Source organism: Oncorhynchus nerka, linkage group LG24 (assembly GCF_034236695.1).
Source record: "Oncorhynchus nerka isolate Pitt River linkage group LG24, Oner_Uvic_2.0, whole genome shotgun sequence".
NCBI classification, from domain to species: domain Eukaryota; kingdom Metazoa; phylum Chordata; class Actinopteri; order Salmoniformes; family Salmonidae; genus Oncorhynchus; species Oncorhynchus nerka.
This window is the reverse complement of record NC_088419.1, coordinates 98933532-98952991: the sequence shown is the minus strand read 5'-3', so window position 1 is coordinate 98952991 and position 19460 is coordinate 98933532. Positions and strand designations below refer to the sequence as shown.

General features: G+C 44.4%; 1 protein-coding gene across 8 annotated transcripts in view; it reads left to right on the top strand.

The window, feature by feature from the left end:
* Nucleotides 1-19460, top strand: part of LOC115118148 (sex comb on midleg-like protein 2) — a 58362-nt gene that overhangs the window by 12678 nt on the left and 26224 nt on the right. For 6 of the 8 annotated variants that reach the window (XM_029646698.2, XM_029646699.2, XM_065009384.1 and 3 more), the window contains 2 exons: nt 7083-7171; nt 16108-16351. In XM_029646698.2, coding sequence (XP_029502558.1) covers nt 7083-7171; nt 16108-16351 — 333 coding nt within the window. Of the gene's footprint in view, nt 1-7082; nt 7172-10577; nt 10659-10770; nt 10872-16107; nt 16352-19460 lie in introns of those variants that run through there. The other 2 variants (XM_065009385.1, XM_065009386.1) reach the window with 2 other exon arrangements.

Genomic DNA, 19460 nt, shown 5'->3' with positions numbered 1-19460 from the left:
GAGTGGCGATATCGTCCACTATTATCCTCAGTAATTTTACATCCAAGTTGTCTGAACCCGTGACTTGTCATTGATGACAGACAACAACAACATTCACCTCTTCCACACACAATTCACACAATTCAAAATTATAATGCTTGTCTTTCATAATTTTGTCAGATTTACTTGGATGTGGTGTCAGTGCTTGTTGCTGGCATGTCATGCCTAAGTTTGCTAATCTTGCCAATGAAAAAATCTTTAAAGTAGTTGGAATTATCAGTTGTTTTTGGGATGAATGAGCCGTCTGATTCAATTAATGATTTCTCAATTTGCAATACATTTGCCAGACTGATTTGCCATTCCATTTGCCTCATCCCTCTCAACTATACCCATAAATCAACTGGGTTTGAACTGTTTTTAGTCATTGTCTTAATGGGTGCATACTTATTAGTAACTGGAATAAGCAATTTCATAAACGTGTCAAGTGCAGATTTTGTACATTTGCCCACTGACAAAGAAATGATCCGTCTATAATTTGAATGGTTTATTTGAACAGTGAGAGACAGAATAACAACAAAAAAATCCAGAAAAACGCATGTCAGAAATGTTATACATTTATTTGCATTTTAATGAGGGAAATAAGTATTTGACCCCCTCTCAATCAGAAAGATTTCTGGCTAAGAATATGTACATAAAGATATATGAGTGAGTGATGGTACAGAGCGGCATAGGCAAGATACAGTAGATGGTATTGAGTGCAGTATATACATATGAGATGAGTATGTAAACAAAGTGGCATAGTTAAAGTGGCTAGTGATACATGTATTACATAAAGATGCAGTAGATGATATAGGCTCAGGTATACAGTATATACATATACATATGAGATGAATAATGTAGGGTATGTAAACATTATATTAGGTAGCATTGTTTAAAGTGGCTAGTGATATATTTTACATAATTTCCCATCAATTCCCTTTATTAAAGTGGCTGGAGTTGAGTCAGTGTCAGTGTGTTGGCAGCAGCCACTCAATGTTAGTGGTGGCTGTTTAACAGTCTGATGGCCTTGAGATAGAAGCTGTTTTTCAGTCTCTCGGTCCCAGCTTTGATGTACCTGTACTGACCTCGCCTTCTGGATGATAGCGGGGTGAACAGGCAGTAGTTCACTAGGGTGGTTGTTGTCCTTGATGATCTTTATGGCCTTCCTGTGACATCGGGTGGTGTAGGTGTCCTGGAGGGCAGGTAGTTTGCCTCCGGTGATGCGTTGTGCAGACCTCACTACCCTCTGGAGAGCCTTACGGTTGTGGGCGGAGCAGTTGCCGTACCAGGCGGTGATACAGCCCGACAGGATGCTCTCGATTGTGCATCTGTAGAAGTTTGTGAGTGCTTTTGGTGACAAGCCGAATTTCTTCAGCCTCCTGAGGTTGAAGAGGCGCTGCTGCGCCTTCTTCACGATGCTGTCTGTGTGGGTGGACCAATTCAGTTTGTCTGTGATGTGTACGCCGAGGAATGTCCCATCAATGTGGATTGATGTCCCATCAATGTGGATAGGGGGGTGTTCCCTCTGCTGTTTCCTGAAGTCCACAATCATCTCCTTAGTTTTGTTGACGTTGAGTGTGAGGTTATTTTCCTGACACCACACTCCGAGGGCCCTCACCTCCTCCCTGTAGGCCGTCTCGTCGTTGTTGGTAATCAAGCCTACCACTGTTATGTCGTCCGCAAACTTGATGATTGAGTTGGAGGCGTGCATGGCCACGCAGTCGTGGGTGAACAGGGAGTTCAGGAGAGGGCTCAGAACGCACCCTTGTGGGGCCCCAGTGTTGAGGATCAGCGGGGTGGAAATGTTGTTGCCTACCCTCACCACCTGGGGGCGGCCCGTCAGGAAGTCCAGTACCCAGTTGCACAGGGCGGGGTCGAGACCCAGGGTCTCGAGCTTGATGACAAGCTTGGAGGGCACTATGGTGTTAAATGCCGAGCTGTAGTCGATGAACAGCATTCTCACATAGGTATTCCTCTTGTCCAGATGGGTTAGGGCAGTGTGCAGTGTGGTTGAGATTGCATTGTCTGTGGACCTATTTGGGCGGTAAGCAAATTGGAGTGGGTCAAGGGTGTCAGGTAGGGTGGAGGTGATATGGTCCTTGACTAGTCTCTCAAAGCACTTCATGATGACGGAAGTGAGTGCTACGGGGCGGTAGTCGTTTAGCTCAGTTACCTTAGCTGCCTATGACCCCAAGAACACAATCCCCACCGTCAAACATGGAGGTGGAAACATTATGCTTTGGGGGTGTTTTTCTGCTAAGGGGACAGGACAACTTCACCGCATCAAAGGGACGATGGACGGAGCCATGTACCGTCATCTTGGGTGAGAACCTCCTTCCCTCAGCCAGGGCATTGAAAATGGGTCTTGGATGGGTATTCCAGCATGACAATGACCCAAAACACACGGCCAAGGCAACAAAGGAGTGGCTCAAGAAGAAGCACATTAAGGTCCTCGAGTGGCCTAGCCAGTCTCCAGACATTAATCCCATAGTAAATCTGTGGAGGGAGCTGAAGGTTTGAGTTGCCAAACATCAGCCTCGAAACCTTAATGACTTGGAGAAGATCTGCAAGAGGAGTGGGACAAAAAATGTGTACAAACCTGGTGGCAATAAATGTCTGACCTCTGGGATTTCCAACAAGGGTTTTGCCACCAAGTACTAAGTCAATTTTTGCAGAGGGATCAAATACTTGTTTCCCTCATTAAAATGCAAATCAATTTATAACATTTTTGACGTGTTTTTCTGGATTTTTTTGTTGTTATTCTGTCTATCACTGTTCAAATAAACCTATCATTAAAATTGTAGACTGATCATCCTTTGAACGTGGCAGTTCTACCCTTTTAGCTCAGTGCTTCTGGTTGGGTTATGTACACTGCTCAAAAAAATAAAGGGAACACTAAAATAACACATCCTAGATCTGAATGAATGAAATATTCTTATTAAATACTTTTTTCATTACATAGTTGAATGTGCTGACAACAAAATCACACAAATTAAAGTGGAAAACCACACTACAGGCTGATCCAACTTTGATGTAATGTCCTTAAAACAAGTCAAAATGAGGCTCAGTAGTGTGTGTGGCCTCCACATGCTTGTATGACCTCCCTACAACGCCTGGGCATGCTCCTGATGAGGTGGCGGATGGTCTCCTGAGGGATCTCCTCCCAGACCTGCACTAGAGCATCCGCCAACTCCTGGACAGTCTGTGGTGCAACGTGGCGTTGGTGGATGTAGCGAGACATGATGTCCCAGATGTGCTCAATTGGATTCAGGTCTGGGGAACGGGCGGACCAGTCCATAGCATCAATGCCTTCCTCTTGCAGGAACTGCTGACACACTCCAGCCACATGAGGTCTAGCATTGTCTTGCATTAGGAGGAACCCAGGGCCAACCGCACCAGCATATGGTCTCACAAGGGGTCTGAGGATCTCATCTCGGTACCTAATGGCAGTCAGGCTACCTCTGGCGAGCACATGGAGGGCTGTGCGGCTCCCCAAAGAAATGCCACCCCACACCATGACTGACCCACCACCAAACCGGTCATGCTGGAGGATGTTGCAGGCAGCAGAACGTTCTCCACAGCGTCTCCAGACTCTGTCACGTCTGTCACATGCGCTCAGTGTAAACCTGCTTTCATCTGTGAAGAGCACAGGGCACCAGTGGCGAATTTGCCAATCTTGGTGTTCTCTGGCAAATGCCAAACGTCCTGCACGGTGTTGGGCTGTAAGCACAACCCCCACCTGTGGACGTCGGGCCCTCATACCACCCTCATGTGGCCTGCTGGAGGTCATTTTGCAGGGCTCTGGCAGTGCTCCTCCTTGCACAAAGGCGGAGGTAGCGGTCCTGCTGCTGGGTTGTTGCCCTCCTACGGCCTCCTCCACGTCTCCTGATGTACTGGCCTGTCTCCTGGTAGCGCCTCCATGCTCTGGACACTGCGCTGACAGACACAGCAAACCTTCTTGCCACAGCTCGCATTGATGTGCCATCCTGGATGAGCTGCACTACCTGAGCCACTTGTGAAAGCACCGCCAGCATTCAAAAGTGACCAAAACATCAGCCAGGAGGCATAGGAACTGAGAAGTGGTCTGTGGTACCACCTGCAGAACCACTCCTTTATTGGGGGTGTCTTGCTAAATGCCTATAATTTCCACCTGTTGTCTATTCCATTTGCACAACAGCATGTGAAATGTATTGTCAATCAGTGTTGCTTCCTATGTGGACAGTTTGATTTCACAGAAGTGTGATTGACTTAGATTTACATTGTGTTGTTTACGTGTTCCCTTTATTTTTTTGAGCAGTGTATGTATGGTCAGTGTGGGGACGACGTCATCGTGGCACTTATTGATGAAGCCAGTGACTGATGTGATGTACTCCTCAATGCCCTGGAAGAATCCCAGAACATATTCCAGCCTGTGCTAGCAAAACAGTACTGTAGCTTAGCATCTGCGTCATCTGACCAGTTCTTTATTGACCGAGTCACTGGTTCTTCCTGCTTTAGTTTTGGCTTGTAAGCGGGAATCAGTAGGATAGAATTATGGTCAGATTTTCCAAATGGAGGGAGAGCTTTGTACCCGTCTGTGTGTGGAGTAAAGGTGGTCTATAGTTTTTTGTGGTTGCACAGTTAATAAAGGTCCTCAATGACGTCACCATCGCCCTTGATTCTAAGCAATATATTGCTCCTATTTTTATTGACTTGGCCAAAGCTTTTGATACGGTAGACCATTCCATTCTCGTGGACCGGCTAAGGAGTCTTTGTCCTGGTTTGCTAACGACCTCTCTCAAAGAGTGCAGTGTATAAAGTCAGAAAATCTGCTGTCTCAGCCACTGCCTGTCACCAAGGGAGTAGCCCAAGGCTCAATCCTAGGCCCCACGCTCTTCTCAATTTACATCAACAACATAGCTCAGGCAGTAGGAAGGTCTCTCATCCATTTATGTGAAGATTATAGTCTTATACTCAGCTGGCCCCTCCCCGGATTTTGTGTTAAATGCTCTACAACAAAGCTTTCTTATTGTCCAACAATCTATCTCTAGTCTTATTCTGAACACCTCCAAAACAAAGATCAAATCAAATGTATTTATATAGCCCTTCGTACATCAGCTGATATCTCAAACTGCTGTACAGAAACCCAGCCTAAAACCCCAAACAGCAAGCAATGCAGATGTAGAAGCACTGTGGCTAGGAAAAACTCCCTAGAAAGGCCCAAACCTAGGAAGAAACCTAGAGAGGAACAAGGCTATGAGGGGTGGCCAGTTCTCTTCTGGCTGTGCCGGGTGGAGATTATAACAGAACATGGCCAAGATGTTCAAATGTTCATAAATGACCAGCATGGTCAATTAATAATAATCACTGTAGTTGTCGAGGGTGCAACAGGTCAGCACCTCAGGAATAAATGTCAGTTGGCTTTTCATAGCCGATCATTAAGAGTATCTCTACCACTCTTGCTGTCTCTAGAGAGTTGATAACAGCACGTCCGGTGAACAGGTCAGGATTCCATAGCCTCAGGCAGAACAGTTGAAACTGGAGCAGCAGCACGGCCAGGTGGACTGGGGACAGCAAGGAGTCATCATGCCAGGTAGTCCTGAGGCATGGTCCTTGGGCTCAGGTCCTCCCGAGAGAAAGAGAGAATTAAAGAGAGCATACTTAAATTCACACAGGACACCGGATAAGACAGGAGAAGTACTCCAGATATAACAAACTGACCCTAGCCCCCGACACAAACTACTCCAACATAAATACTGGAGACTGAGACAGGAGGGGTCAGGAGACACTGGCCCCATCCGATGATACCCCCGGACAGGGCCAAACAGGAAGGATATAACCCCACCCACTTTGCCAAAGCACAGCCCCCACACCACTAGAGGGATATCTTCAACCACCAACTTACCATCCTGAGACAAGGCCGAGTATAGCCCACAAAGATCTCCGCCACGGCACAACCCAAGGGTCAACACAGACAGGAAGATCACGTCAGTGACTCAACCCACTCAGTGACGCAGCCCTCCTAGGGACGGCATGAAAGAGCACCAGTAAGCCCTTGACTCAGCCCCTGTAATAGGGTTAGAGGCAGAGAATCCCAGTGGAAAGAGGGGAACTGTGGTTTGGTAAGAAGAATGCCCCTCTTCCCACAGGTGTTATTACTACCTCTGAGGGTTTAGAGCTTGAGGTAGTCACGTCATACAAGTACTTGGGAGGATTGCTAGACGGTGCACTGTTGTTCTCTCAGCACATATCAAAGCTGCAGGCTAAAGTTAAATCTAGACCTGGTTTCCTCTATCGTAATCGCTCCTCTCACCCCAGCTGCCAAACTAACCCTGATTCAGATGACCATCCTACCCATGCTAGATTACGGAGACATAATGTATAGATCGGCAGGTAAGGGTATTCTCGTGCGGCTGGATGCTCTTTACCAATTGGCCATGAGATTTGCCACCAATGCTCCATATAGGACACATCACTGCACTCTATACTCCTCTGTAAACTGGTCATCTCTGTATACTCGTTGCAAGAGCCACTGGTTGATGTTTATTTACAAAACCCTCTTAGGCCTCACTCCCCCCATCCGAGATATCTACTGCAGCCCTCATCCTCCACATACAACACCCGTTCTGCCAATCACATTCTGTTAAAGGTCCCCAAAGCACACACATCCCTGGGTCGCTCGTCTTTTCAGTTCTCTGCAGCTAGCGACTGGAACGAGCTGCAACAAACACTTAAACTGGACAGTTTTATCTCAATCGCTTCATTCTAAGACTCAATCATGGACACTCTTACTGACAGTTGTGGCTGCTTTGCATGATGTATTGTTGTCTCTACCTTCTTGCCCTTTGTGCTGTTGCATGTGCCCAATAATGTGTGTACCCTGTTTTGTGCTGCTACCATGTTGTCATGTTATGTTGCTACCATGCTGTGTTGTCATGTGTTGCTGCCTTGTTATGTTGCGGTCTTAGGTCTCTATGTAGTGTTGTGTCTCACCTGTTGTGGTGTGTGTTTTGTCCTATTTATTTTGTATTTATTCTTTGAATCCCAGGAGAAGCCTTTCTAAACATTCTGTGTGTTTTCTGCAGGCTTCAGAATGAACGCGTCTTCCTGGCCCATGTTTTTGCTGAGAACCCTGAATGGAGCAGAGATGGCCCCGGCTACCGCTTTTAAAAAGGTATGCAAACCTTAATCTATTCACTGAGTATACAAAACATTAGGAACTCCTGCTCTTTCCATGACCAGGAGAATCCAGGTGAAAGGTATGATCCCTTATTGATGTCACTTGTTAAAAAAAACCTCGGGACCAACACTTCACATGTTGCGTTTTATATTTTTGTTCAGTGGAGATTAAAAAGCTACACAGACCTTCATATATAGATTAAAAAGTTACCCAAACCTTCATATATACAGTACAAGTCAAAAGCTTAGACATGCCTACTCATTCCAGGGGTTTTCTTTATTCTGTACTATTTTCTAAATTGTAGAATAATAGTAAAGACATAAACTATGGAATCATGTAGGGGGGTGCTGAGGAGTATTTCTGTGTGAAATAAAGCCCTTTTGTGGGGAAAAACGTATCCTGATTGGCTGGGGTCTCGCTCCTCAGTGGGTATGTCTATGCCCTCTCATGCTCACCCATGGCTGCTTCCCTGTCACATGAAATCCATAGATTCTGACCTAATTATTTCTATTGACTGATTTCTTTATGTGACTCGATTTCAGGAAACTAGGCGTATGTCACAAGTCACAACTTCACAGGAGAGCCATTTGAATGTAATTTATTTGTATTTTTATCAAAACAGCCAGCAGCATACTACCCTGCATCCCACGGCTGGCTTGCTTCTGAAGCTAAGCAGGGTTGGTCCCTGGATGGGAGACCAGATGCTGCTGGAAGTGTTGTTGGAGGGCCAGTAGGAGGCACTCTTTCCTCTGGTCTAAAAAATATCCCAATGCCCCAGGGCAGTGTTTGGTGACACTGCCCTGTGTAGGGTGCCGTCTTTCGGATGGGACGTTAAACGGGTGTCCTGACTCTGAGGTCATTAAAGATCCCATGGCACTTATCGTAAGAGTAGGGGTGTTAACCTTTCTAAGGCAGCGCGTGAAATTCAAAAATATTTTGGGGAAATATGTAACTTTCACACATTAACAAGTCCAATACAGCAAATGAAAGATAAACATCTTGTTAATCTACCCATGGTGTCCGATTTCAAAAATTATTTACAGCGAAAGCACAACATATGATTATGTTAGGTCATAGCAGAGTCAAAAAAACACAGCCATTTTTCCAGCCAAAGATAGGAGTCACAAAAAGCAGAAATATAGATCAAATTAATCACTAACCTTTGATGATCTTCATCAGATGACACTCATAGGACATCATGTTACACAATACATGTATGTTTTGTTCGATAATGTGCATATTTATATACAAAAATCTCTGTTGTTTACATTGTCGCGTTACGTACAGTAATGTTTTGATTCCAAAACATCCTGTGATTTTTGCAGAAATACTCATAATAAACATTGATAAAAGATACAAGTGTTATTCACAGAATTAAAGATAGACTTATCCTCTATGCAAACGCTGTGTCAAATTTTTAAAAAAGACTTTACGGAAAAAGCATAATCTGTGAACGGTGCTCAGAGCCCAAATTCAGCCAAAGAAAAGTCCTCCATTTTGTAGTCAACATAAAGTTAGAAAAACCACTAAATATTCACTTACCTGTTGATCTTCATCAGAAGGCACTCCCAGGAATCCCAGTTCGACAATAAATTACTGATTTGTTCCATAAAGCCCATTTAGCCACTTGTTGTTAGCATGTTCAGCCCAGTAATCCATCTTCATGAGGTGCGAGCATTTCCTCCAGACAAAAACTCAAAAAGTTCTGTTACAGGTTGTATGATATATGCAATCATTCTTTAGTGTGTTTTTAACATAAATCATCAATAAGGTTCCAACCGGAGAATTTAATTGTCTGAAGAAAAGCATTGGAACGGGAGCTAACTCTCTTGTCTCTTGAGACGGAGGCTCTCTGCCAGACCACTCACTAAAAGAGCTCCTATGAGCCCCTCCTTTATAGTAGAGTCCTAAAGCCAGTATCTAAAGACGGTGAAATCTAGTGGAAGCCCTAGGAAGTGCAAGCACATCCATATCTAACAGGGATTTCAATAGGCACTGTTTTGAAAATCGATTTCTTACTTCCTGTTTGGATTTCTTCTCAGGTTTTTGCTTGCCATATGAGTTCTGTTATACTCACAGACATCATTCAACCCGTTTTAGAAACTTCAGTGTTTTCTATCCAATACTACTAATAATATGCATATATTAGCATCTGGGACAGAGTAGGAGGCAGTTCAGTTGTGGCACGCTATTCATCCAAAAGTGAAAATGCTACCCCCTACCCCAAAAGAGTTAACCCCGGTGTCCTGGCTAAATTCCCAAGCTGTCCCTCATACCATCATTGTCACCTAATCATCCCCAGCTTACAATTGGCTCATTCATCCCCTTCATCTCCCCTGTAACTATTCCCCAGGTCGTTGCTGTAAATGAGAACGTGTTCTCAGTCCACTTACCTGGTAAAATAATGGTAAAAAAAGTGTTTTTTGGGCATAAATGTCTTCTCAAACATGTGAGCTTTCATGTGCCTTAATAACGAACATGTATACCATCTGTAAATACGAAATTACGAGCCTTGTTGTTTAAGCCACAGAAAAAGTTGAGAACCTTCCCACTAGCCATGATTGGTTGAGATAATGAGTGGGCTGGACATGCCGAGAGAAGTTCTGATTGGTTTGCCATATTCAAGGAGTCAGTCTGTGTTGTTAATCCTGTCGAACGCAACTTTATATAAAATGTATTGTGTAGTGGAGCTGCATACGTGTTGTTCTCCACTTTCTGGAGGCTCAAGTTTTGAAATCAGTGGAATTAGAGTATGATAGCTAAAGAGATGGCGAAAACACCTGTCTCCAGATTACATCTTCAAATGAAGGGCAACCGTGGTATGGCATTCCTAACAGGGAGATGCGTCCATGATGCATGTTGATTTATGTAGCTAAGATTGTCTAGTGTTAGTTGGCTACATTTTCAGTTATTACACGTTTCTAATTTTGACGAAGTGGTTTCATTTTAAGCTAATTTGTACTGTTAGCTAGCTAGCTAATGTTAGCTAGGGTTAGGGTCGTTTTTCAGTCTCTCGGTCCCTGCTTTGATGTACCTGTACTGACCTCGCCTTCTGGATGATAGCAGGGTGAACAGGCAGTGGCTTGGCTGGTTGTTGTCCTTGATGATCTTTTTGGCCTTCCTGTGACATCGGGTGGTGTAGGTGTCCTGGAGGGCAGGTAGTTTGCCCCCGGTGATGCGTTGTGCAGACCACACCACTCTCTGGAGAGCCTTGTGGTTGTGGGCGGTGCAGTTGCCGTACCAGGCAGTGATACAGCCCGACAGGATCCTCTCGATTGTGCATCTGTAAAAGTTAATGAGGGTTTTAGGTGACAAGCCAAATTTCTTCAGCCTCCCGAGGTTGAAGAGGTGCTGTTGCACATTCTTCACCACGCTGTCTGTGTGTGTGGACCATTTCAGTTTGCCTGTGATGTGTACGCCGAGGAACTTACAACTGTCCACCCTATCCACTACTGGCATTTGATGCGGTCGGCATTTGATTGTAAGGAATTCTAGGTCAGGTGAACGAAAGGGCTTGCGTTCCTATATGTTGTTATGATTACACCGTGAGTCGTTAATCCTAAAACATACACCCCTGCCCTTCTTCTTACCAGAGAGATGTTTGTTTCTGTCGGCGCGATGCATGAAGAAACCGGGTGGCTGTACCTACTCTGACAACGTATCCCGAGTGAGCCATGCTTCCGTGAAACAGAATGTAATGTCTTCTTCATCCTTGGGTGTTATCACACAACAGTTATTCATTCCAATGTATCACTCCATTTACAATGATATTGTAAAATAAAATAATCTAATATTCTGCAAGTTCTGTCAACCAACCTGTCTCAGGATTAGTTTCCAGAGTTTTCCCATATTCAAAACATAACTAAATGTTGTTTATAAATTGTCCAATCCAATGTTCAGGATAACAGTCCTTAGTGTTTACTTTAACTTAAATTTTACCTACTCAATTTAGTTCATCATCCCTTTAATAATTAACATTATACTAAAAACTTTTAGTACCAGTAGTATCTATTTTACCATGCGCCCTTTTGCCTCTGTTTTTCTGTCATGAGCAGCCTGGTAACAAAAGGTCATTACCCCAATCCCCTTTAGTCTTTCTTCTCCCAGACACATATCATTCCAGATACAGTTCACAGGTCATCAGACACAGTTGTCCCACCCACTTGGTGTGATGATAGTCTCTCCCAAGCATTCATGCATTCTGACATTACATTTCCATGATAACTTCCTTATTCTACTGGCGATCTCTCAGATGAGTTACAGATTATGTAGTTATCATCATAACCCTTGCAGAAACCCCCACTCCAATAACCTATTTGGAGTAGCTGTTATCCCTGGTTTACATATATTTCCATTTTATATGTAGAATGAACAAAGCACATTTTGTATTTACCCAAAGACCATAACCACAGGGAACTGATATTTTCTCCCATAACCCCATGTTAAATATAAATAAACCTATTTGAATAACTAGTCAATTCAAGATTACAACTCTTCATCTTTTTCCCAAGGAAATAATGGAATTTCAAAGTGAAATTCTTAGGGTTCAGGGCATTTGACACCATTAAAATGTTCTCACTCTCTTTTCTTTAGAAACATCTTAACCACACTTTCAAAAGCACTTCCATCCTTCTGCATACCCAGTCTAAAACTGAATTGAAAAACCCATTGAAAATGTAACCCCTTTTCTTCTGGAAAAGAAATGTACATGTCGTTAACATTCACCATGTTACCCTTTAAATCATCAAGCCAAATAGTATTACACATACTAAAATCCCTCACTTTTTCCGAGCATGCGACAGAAGCTCCACCAACTATGAACGGCCATGCACCGAACGCACATTCCTCCCTGCTCGGCCATCTGTATCCTACCCGTAGAAATTGAAAACACCAATACACTACAATTTGCTCTTCTTCTTAACTAATTTTACCACGTTTGTGATTTCTCATATACGTTTATTTTCCGTATTTTGACGCTAACAACAACTTCCTCCACGCATTTTATCACCATTGAAACCACCATTTTAATGCAAAACGACTCCAAGTGGGGCTATTTGTAAATTACATCGGTACCTTACTAGAAGTTAGGTAAAACATTTACATTTACATTTAAAAAACATGATAAAACGTGATCTAGTACGTATTTCATCACATATAAACTGTACTCTCTATGAACCACTTTTTGATCAATCAGAGACTATACACCGCTTGGTGAAAACTCCATTCGTACTAACCTTAAAATGATTAGTTGTTGTTCTTTTGAAACGGGTGTAAATTCCTGTATATCGGCATTCCAGTGTCATCTTACACTAATTTTCCCCCACACTAGTTAGCCCTGATCTACAACTTCTTACACTTCCCCCATCGTAATGCATTCCTGATGATAGAATGTTAATTAACATTAAAACGCTGGTAAGTTAAGCTTAATTAACGTTCGCGTCTTTCAGCGTCTCTATGGCTTTATCACATTTCGCTATCTCTATATTCCAGGGAGAAACAGTCCATTTGTTTCCATCTATTTATTTCCCCTAAACACTCCCATCACATTATACACTTTATTTCCTATTTCCCAAGGCAGATCTACCCTACTTTCTCAAATAATCATTTATTAGTCACATCACTTAATACCCCTAGTAAAACCTATTCTATAATGTCTACAACTGTATTACTGAATTCTACAAATAAGCCTTAATGTCTTATTCTAGTACAGCACCTCAAATATCACTGTGTTTTTATCTTTGATTATACTATTACTTTAACTTTATTCAGTGTATTAAATCCTATTTCATATAATTTTCCTTCTAATTCAGCTTATTTATAATGTAATGCACTTTCTTATCTCTTTATTTATCCGCTTGCTATTTTCTCTCTTAGCCTATTTTACTGTTTAATTCCTGAGGCTATTTTTTAAATTTCAGCCTCCTATTTCGTTTACGGGGCTCGTGATATTTTTAATATGTATTCTAGACTTCTCACTTTATTCTAGACCGCCTAGATTTCTTTTAACCAGTATATTTTAGTCTATCTGTATATTTTTAAGTTATTTCTTCCTATTTCGCATCCGTTTTATACTATCCGGGTAATGCTTCGTTAATTATTTGTATTACTTGTTTCGACACCTTTTCATTATTCTTACCGCAATCGCTTATTTTATTTTGATGTTCCTTACTTTTGTTCCCTCTACCCTATGGTATTTAAACTATGATAGGGATCACTCTGTAAATGTATTAAGCTGATAGAGGATCACTTTTGGCCAGTCAGAAGAAGTCTAACCACATCCAACTTGTTCCTATCTTTTCAGTTCTATCCTCACACAGAACTGTATTACAACATCTTCCTCATTCATTCATTTATTTCCATTCATTCATTCAATCCTTTTGTTTTTACCTAAAAACAAAACAGTTTATTACCTAACTTAATTCACTTCCTCTACATAAGCTGGTATTATCCTATAGGACATGACGAGACTACTGTCTAATCGGATCAGCTTGTCTTCATATCCTATTCATCCACCCCGTATTGATCTTTATTCTACGTTAGAGCAATATCGTGGCGCGACCTACTGTTTATAAACCCCCGTTTAGCTAGACGGAGCATTTTATATTCACAGGATTTCCTTTTTCAGTTGAACGTCGCACAATCAGGCCAGCGTTCTTCCTGTGCTCTAAATATTCACCCGTACAGACCTTCTTTTCAAAGCGGTAGCCATGTGTATTTATTTACTAAATACTCATCCGTACAGACCTTTTCCTTGAAGCGGTAGCCATGAATATTTTATCTATCTCACTACTTATTTATTTTCTAAACATATAAGCAGACGGCTATAGCCCTGCCCCGGAACATTCCGAATCACACACCCGACACCAGCGAAGTTCACAGCCCCCGCCTACTTACTCACTAAACATGCATGCACATTCATTATACAATTCCCAAGCTTACACACATGCATGCAAATTCATTGAATTTCAAAAAGTTCTTTCGTTTCTATAATTTTTAGGATTTATTTTTATTTTTAGGAAGTCTGTGTGTCGTTGTGTGTCTCTGTCTGTGTGTCGTTGTGTGTCTCTGTCTGTGTGTCGTTGAGTGTCTCTGTCTGTGTGTCGTTGAGTGTCTCTGTCTGTGTGTCGTTGTGTGTCTCTGTCTGTGTGTCGTTGTGTGTCTCTGTCTGTGTGTCGTTGTGTGTCTCTGTCTGTGTGTCGTTGTGTGTCTCTGTCTGTGTGTCGTTGTGTGTCTCTGTCTGTGTGTCGTTGTGTGTCTCTGTCTGTGTGTCGTTGTGTGTCTCTGTCTGTGTGTCGTTGTGTGTCTCTGTCTGTGTGTCGTTGTGTGTCTCTGTCTGTGTGTCGTTGTGTGTCTCTGTCTGTGTGTCGTTGTGTGTCTCTGTCTGTGTGTCGTTGTGTGTCTCTGTCTGTGTGTCGTTGTGTGTCTCTGTCTGTGTGTCGTTGAGTGTCTCTGTCTGTGTGTCGTTGAGTGTCTCTGTCTGTGTGTCGTTGTGTGTCTCTGTCTGTGTGTCGTTGTGTGTCTCTGTCTGTGTGTCGTTGTGTGTCTCTGTCTGTGTGTCGTTGTGTGTCTCTGTCTGTGTGTCGTTGTGTGTCTCTGTCTGTGTGTCGTTGTGTGTCTCTGTCTGTGTGTCTCTGTCTGTGTGTCTCTGTCTGTGTGTCTCTGTCTGTGTGTCTCTGTCTGTGTGTCTCTGTCTGTGTGTCTCTGTCTGTGTGTCTCTGTCTGTGTGTCGTTGTGTGTCTCTGTCTGTGTGTCGTTGTGTGTCTCTGTCTGTGTGTCTCTGTCTGTGTGTCTCTGTCTGTGTGTCTCTGTCTGTGTGTCTCTGTCTGTGTGTCTCTGTCTGTGTGTCGTTGTGTGTCGTTGTGTGTCTCTGTGTCGTTGTGTGTCTCTGTCTGTGTGTCGTTGTGTGTCTCTGTCTGTGTGTCGTTGTGTGTCTCTGTCTGTCTTTTCCTCTTTCTTTTTCTTTCTTTTTCTCTCTTTCTCTTTCTTTCTCTCTTTCTCTCTTTCTCTTTCTCTTTCTCTCTCTTTCTCTCTTTCTTTCTCTTTTTCTCTTTCTTTCTCTCTTTCTCTTTTTCTTTCTCTTTTTCTCTTTCTCTTTTTCTCTTTCTTTCTCTCTTTCTCTTTCTTTCTCTCTTTCTCTTTCTCTCTTTCTTTCTCTCTTTCTCTCTCTTTCTCTCTCTCTCTTTCTCTTTCTTTCTCTCTTTCTCTCTCTTTTTCTCTTTCTCTTTTTCTCTTTCTCTTTTTCTTTCTCTCTCTCTCTTTCTTTTTCTTTCTCTCTCTCTTTCTCTCTCTTTCTCTCTCTCTTTCTCTCTCTTTTTCTTTCTCTTTCGCTCTCTTTTTCTTTCTCTTTCGCTCTCTTTCTTTCTCTTTTTCTCTCTCTTTCCCTCTCTCCTTTCTTTCTTTCGCTCTTTCTTTTTCTCTCTTTCTCTTTCTTTTTCTCTCTTTCTTTTTCTCTCTCTTTCTCTCTCTCTTTTCTTTCTTTTCTTTCCCTCTCTCTCTTTTCTTTCTTTCGCTCTTTCTTTTTCTTTCTTTCGCTCTTTTTCTTTCTTTCGCTCTTTCTTTTTCTTTCTTTCGCTCTTTCTTTTTCTTTCTTTCTTTCGCTCTTTCTTTTTCTTTCGCTCCTTTCTTTCTCTCTTTCTCTCTTTCGCTCGCTTTCTTTCTCGCTTTCTTTTTCTCTCTTTCTTTCTTTCTCGCTTTCTCTCTCTCTTTCTTTGACGTAACAATGTTTGATTGGTCTGGTTAATTTTGTCAGGAAATGCAGCTCCGTCTCAGGTTCTGCTGTTGTGCAGTAGTTGCCCAGCCTTTCCTCTACAGGGAGCCAGGTTTTCCTGTGTCTACCCTTCTCAATGGCAAGGCTGTGCGCACTGCTCTCTCTCTCTCTCTCTCTCTATGTGTGCGTCATTGTATTTCTCTCTCTTTGTGTGTCTGTGTAGGAGCCTCCACCACTGTCCCAGAATAACTTTAAGCCAGGGATGAAGCTGGAAGCAGTAGATAAGAAGAACCCCTACCTCATCTGCCCTGCTACCATCGGAGAGGTGAAGGGAGAGGAAGTGTTTGTGATGTTTGATGGGTGGAGGGGGGCGTTTGACTACTGGTGTCAACACCACTCTAGAGATCTCTTCCCTGTCGGGTGGTGCTCCGTTACCAAACACAGCCTTCAGAAGCCTGGCAACAGTGGTGAGTCCTGTCTTCATCCTGTTAATTTGATTGGTTGGTTGATGGATGGATTTATAGATTGATTTTGGTGGAACAAAAATCTTGAACAGTTTAAAACAATGTACGAGTACAAAGACATTACATAGGATGAAGCATGGAAGAGTTATTAAATCTACTTATTTCCAAAGTGTAGTAGGTAATCCACTTGATACAGGGCTGGTTCATAGTCTACACTTCATTATTAGCGTAGAGGCTGTATCCCAGCGTAACTCTCTCAGCCAATGTAGAGGCTGTATCCCAGCGTAACTCTCCTCTCTCAGCGTAGAGGCTGTATCCCAGCGTAACTCTCCTCTCTCAGCGTAGAGGCTGTATCCCAGCGTAACTCTCTCAGCCAATGTAGAGGCTGTATCCCAGCGTAACTCTCTCAGCCAATGTAGAGGCTGTATCCCAGCGTAACTCTCCTCTCTCAGCCAATGTAGAGGCTGTATCCCAGCGTAACTCTCCTCTCTCAGCCAATGTAGAGGCTGTATCCCAGCGTAACTCTCCTCTCTCAGCCAATGTAGAGGCTGTATCCCAGCGTAACTCTCCTTTCTCAGCCAGTGTAGAGGCTGTATCCCAGCGTAACTCCTTTCTCAGCCAGTGTAGAGGCTGTATCCCAGCGTAACTCTCCTTTCTCAGCCAGTGTAGAGGCTGTATCCCAGCGTAACTCTCCTTTCTCAGCCAGTGTAGAGGCTGTATCCCAGCGTAACTCTCCTTTCTCAGCCAGTGTAGAGGCTGTATCCCAGCGTAACTCTCTCAGCCAGTGTAGAGGCTGTATCCCAGCGTAACTCTCCTCTCCCAGTGTAGAGGCTGTATCCCAGCGTAACTCTCCTCTCTCAGCCAGTGTAGAGGCTGTATCCCAGCGTAACTCTCCTCTCTCAGTGTAGAGGCTGTATCCCAGCGTAACTCTCCTCTCTCAGTGTAGAGGCTGTATCCCAGCGTAACTCTCCTCTCTCAGCCAGTGTAGAGGCTGTATCCCAGCGTAACTCTCCTCTCTCAGCCAGTGTAGAGGCTGTATCCCAGCGTAACTCTCCTCTCTCAGCCAGTGTAGAGGCTGTATCCCAGCGTAACTCTCCTTTCTCAGCCAGTGTAGAGGCTGTATCCCAGCGTAACTCTCCTTTCTCAGCGTAGAGGCTGTATCCCAGCGTAACTCTCCTCTCTCAGCCAGTGTAGAGGCTGTATCCCAGCGTAACTCTCCTCTCTCAGCCAGTGTAGAGGCTGTATCCCAGCGTAACTCTCCTCTCTCAGCGTAGAGGCTGTATCCCAGCGTAACCCTCCTTTCTCAGCCAGTGTAGAGGCTGTATCCCAGCGTAACCCTCCTTTCTCAGCCAGTGTAGAGGCTGTATCCCAGCGTAACTCTCCTCTCTCAGCGTAGAGGCTGTATCCCAGCGTAACCCTCCTTTCTCAGCCAGTGTAGAGGCTGTATCCCAGCGTAACTCTCTCAGCCAATGTAGAGGCTGTATCCCAGCGTAACTCTCCTTTCTCAGCCAGTGTAGAGGCTGTATCCCAGCGTAACTCTCTCAGCCAGTGTAGAGGCTGTATCCCAGCGTAACTCTCTCAGCCAGTGTAGAGGCTGTATCCCAGCGTAACTCTCTCAGCGTAGAGGATGTATCCCAGCGTAACTCTCCTCTCTCAGCCAGTGTAGAGGCTGTATCCCAGCGTAACTCTCCTTTCTCAGCCAGTGTAGAGGCTGTATCCCAGCGTAACTCTCCTCTCTCAGCCAGTGTAGAGGCTGTATCCCAGCGTAACCCTCCTTTCTCAGCCAGTGTAGAGGCTGTATCCCAGCGTAACTCTCCTTTCTCAGCCAGTATAGAGGCTGTATCCCAGCGTAACTCTCCTTTCTCAGCCAGTGTAGAGGCTGTATCCCAGCGTAACTCTCCCCTCTCAGCCAGTGTAGAGGCTGTATCCCAGCGTAACTCTCCCCTCTCAGCCAGTGTAGAGGCTGTATCCCAGCGTAACTCTCCTTTCTCAGCCAGTGTAGAGGCTGTATCCCAGCGTAACTCTCCTCTCTCAGCGTAGAGGCTGTATCCCAGCGTAACTCTCCTCTCTCAGCCAGTGTAGAGGCTGTATCCCAGCGTAACTCTCTCAGCCAGTGTAGAGGCTGTATCCCAGCGTAACTCTCTCAGCCAATGTAGAGGCTGTATCCCAGCGTAACTCTCCCCTCTCAGCCAGTGTAGAGGCTGTATCCCAGCATAACTCTCCCCTCTCAGCCAGTGTAGAGGCTGTATCCCAGCGTAACTCTCTCAGCCAGTGTAGAGGCTGTATCCCAGCGTAACTCTCTCAGCCAATGTAGAGGCTGTATCCCAGCGTAACTCTCCCCTCTCAGCCAGTGTAGAGGCTGTATCCCAGCGTAACTCTCTCAGCCAATGTAGAGGCTGTATCCCAGCGTAACTCTCTCAGCCAATGTAGAGGCTGTATCCCAGCGTAACTCTCTCAGCCAATGTAGAGGCTGTATCCCAGCGTAACTCTCTCAGCCAGTGTAGAGGCTGTATCCCAGCGTAACTCTCTCAGCCAATATAGAGGCTGTATCCCAGCGTAACTCTCCTTTCTCAGCCAGTGTAGAGGCTGTATCCCAGCGTAACTCTCCTTTCTCAGCCAGTGTAGAGGCTGTATCCCAGCGTAACTCTCCTTTCTCAGCCAGAGTAGAGGCTGTATCCCAGCGTAACTCTCCTTTCTCAGCCAGTGTAGAGGCTGTATCCCAGCGTAACTCTCCTCTCTCAGCCAGTGTAGAGGCTGTATCCCAGCGTAACCCTCCTTTCTCAGCCAGTGTAGAGGCTGTATCCCAGCGTAACTCTCTCAGCCAGTGTAGAGGCTGTATCCCAGCGTAACTCTCCTTTCTCAGCCAATGTAGAGGCTGTATCCCAGCGTAACTCCTTTCTCAGCCAATGTAGAGGCTGTATCCCAGCGTAACTCAGCCAGTGTAGAGGCTGTATCCCAGCGTAACTCTCTCAGCCAGTGTAGAGGCTGTATCCCAGCGTAACTCTCCTTTCTCAGCCAATGTAGAGGCTGTATCCCAGCGTAACTCTCCTTTCTCAGCCAATGTAGAGGCTGTATCCCAGCGTAACTCTCCTCTCTCAGCCAGTGTAGAGGC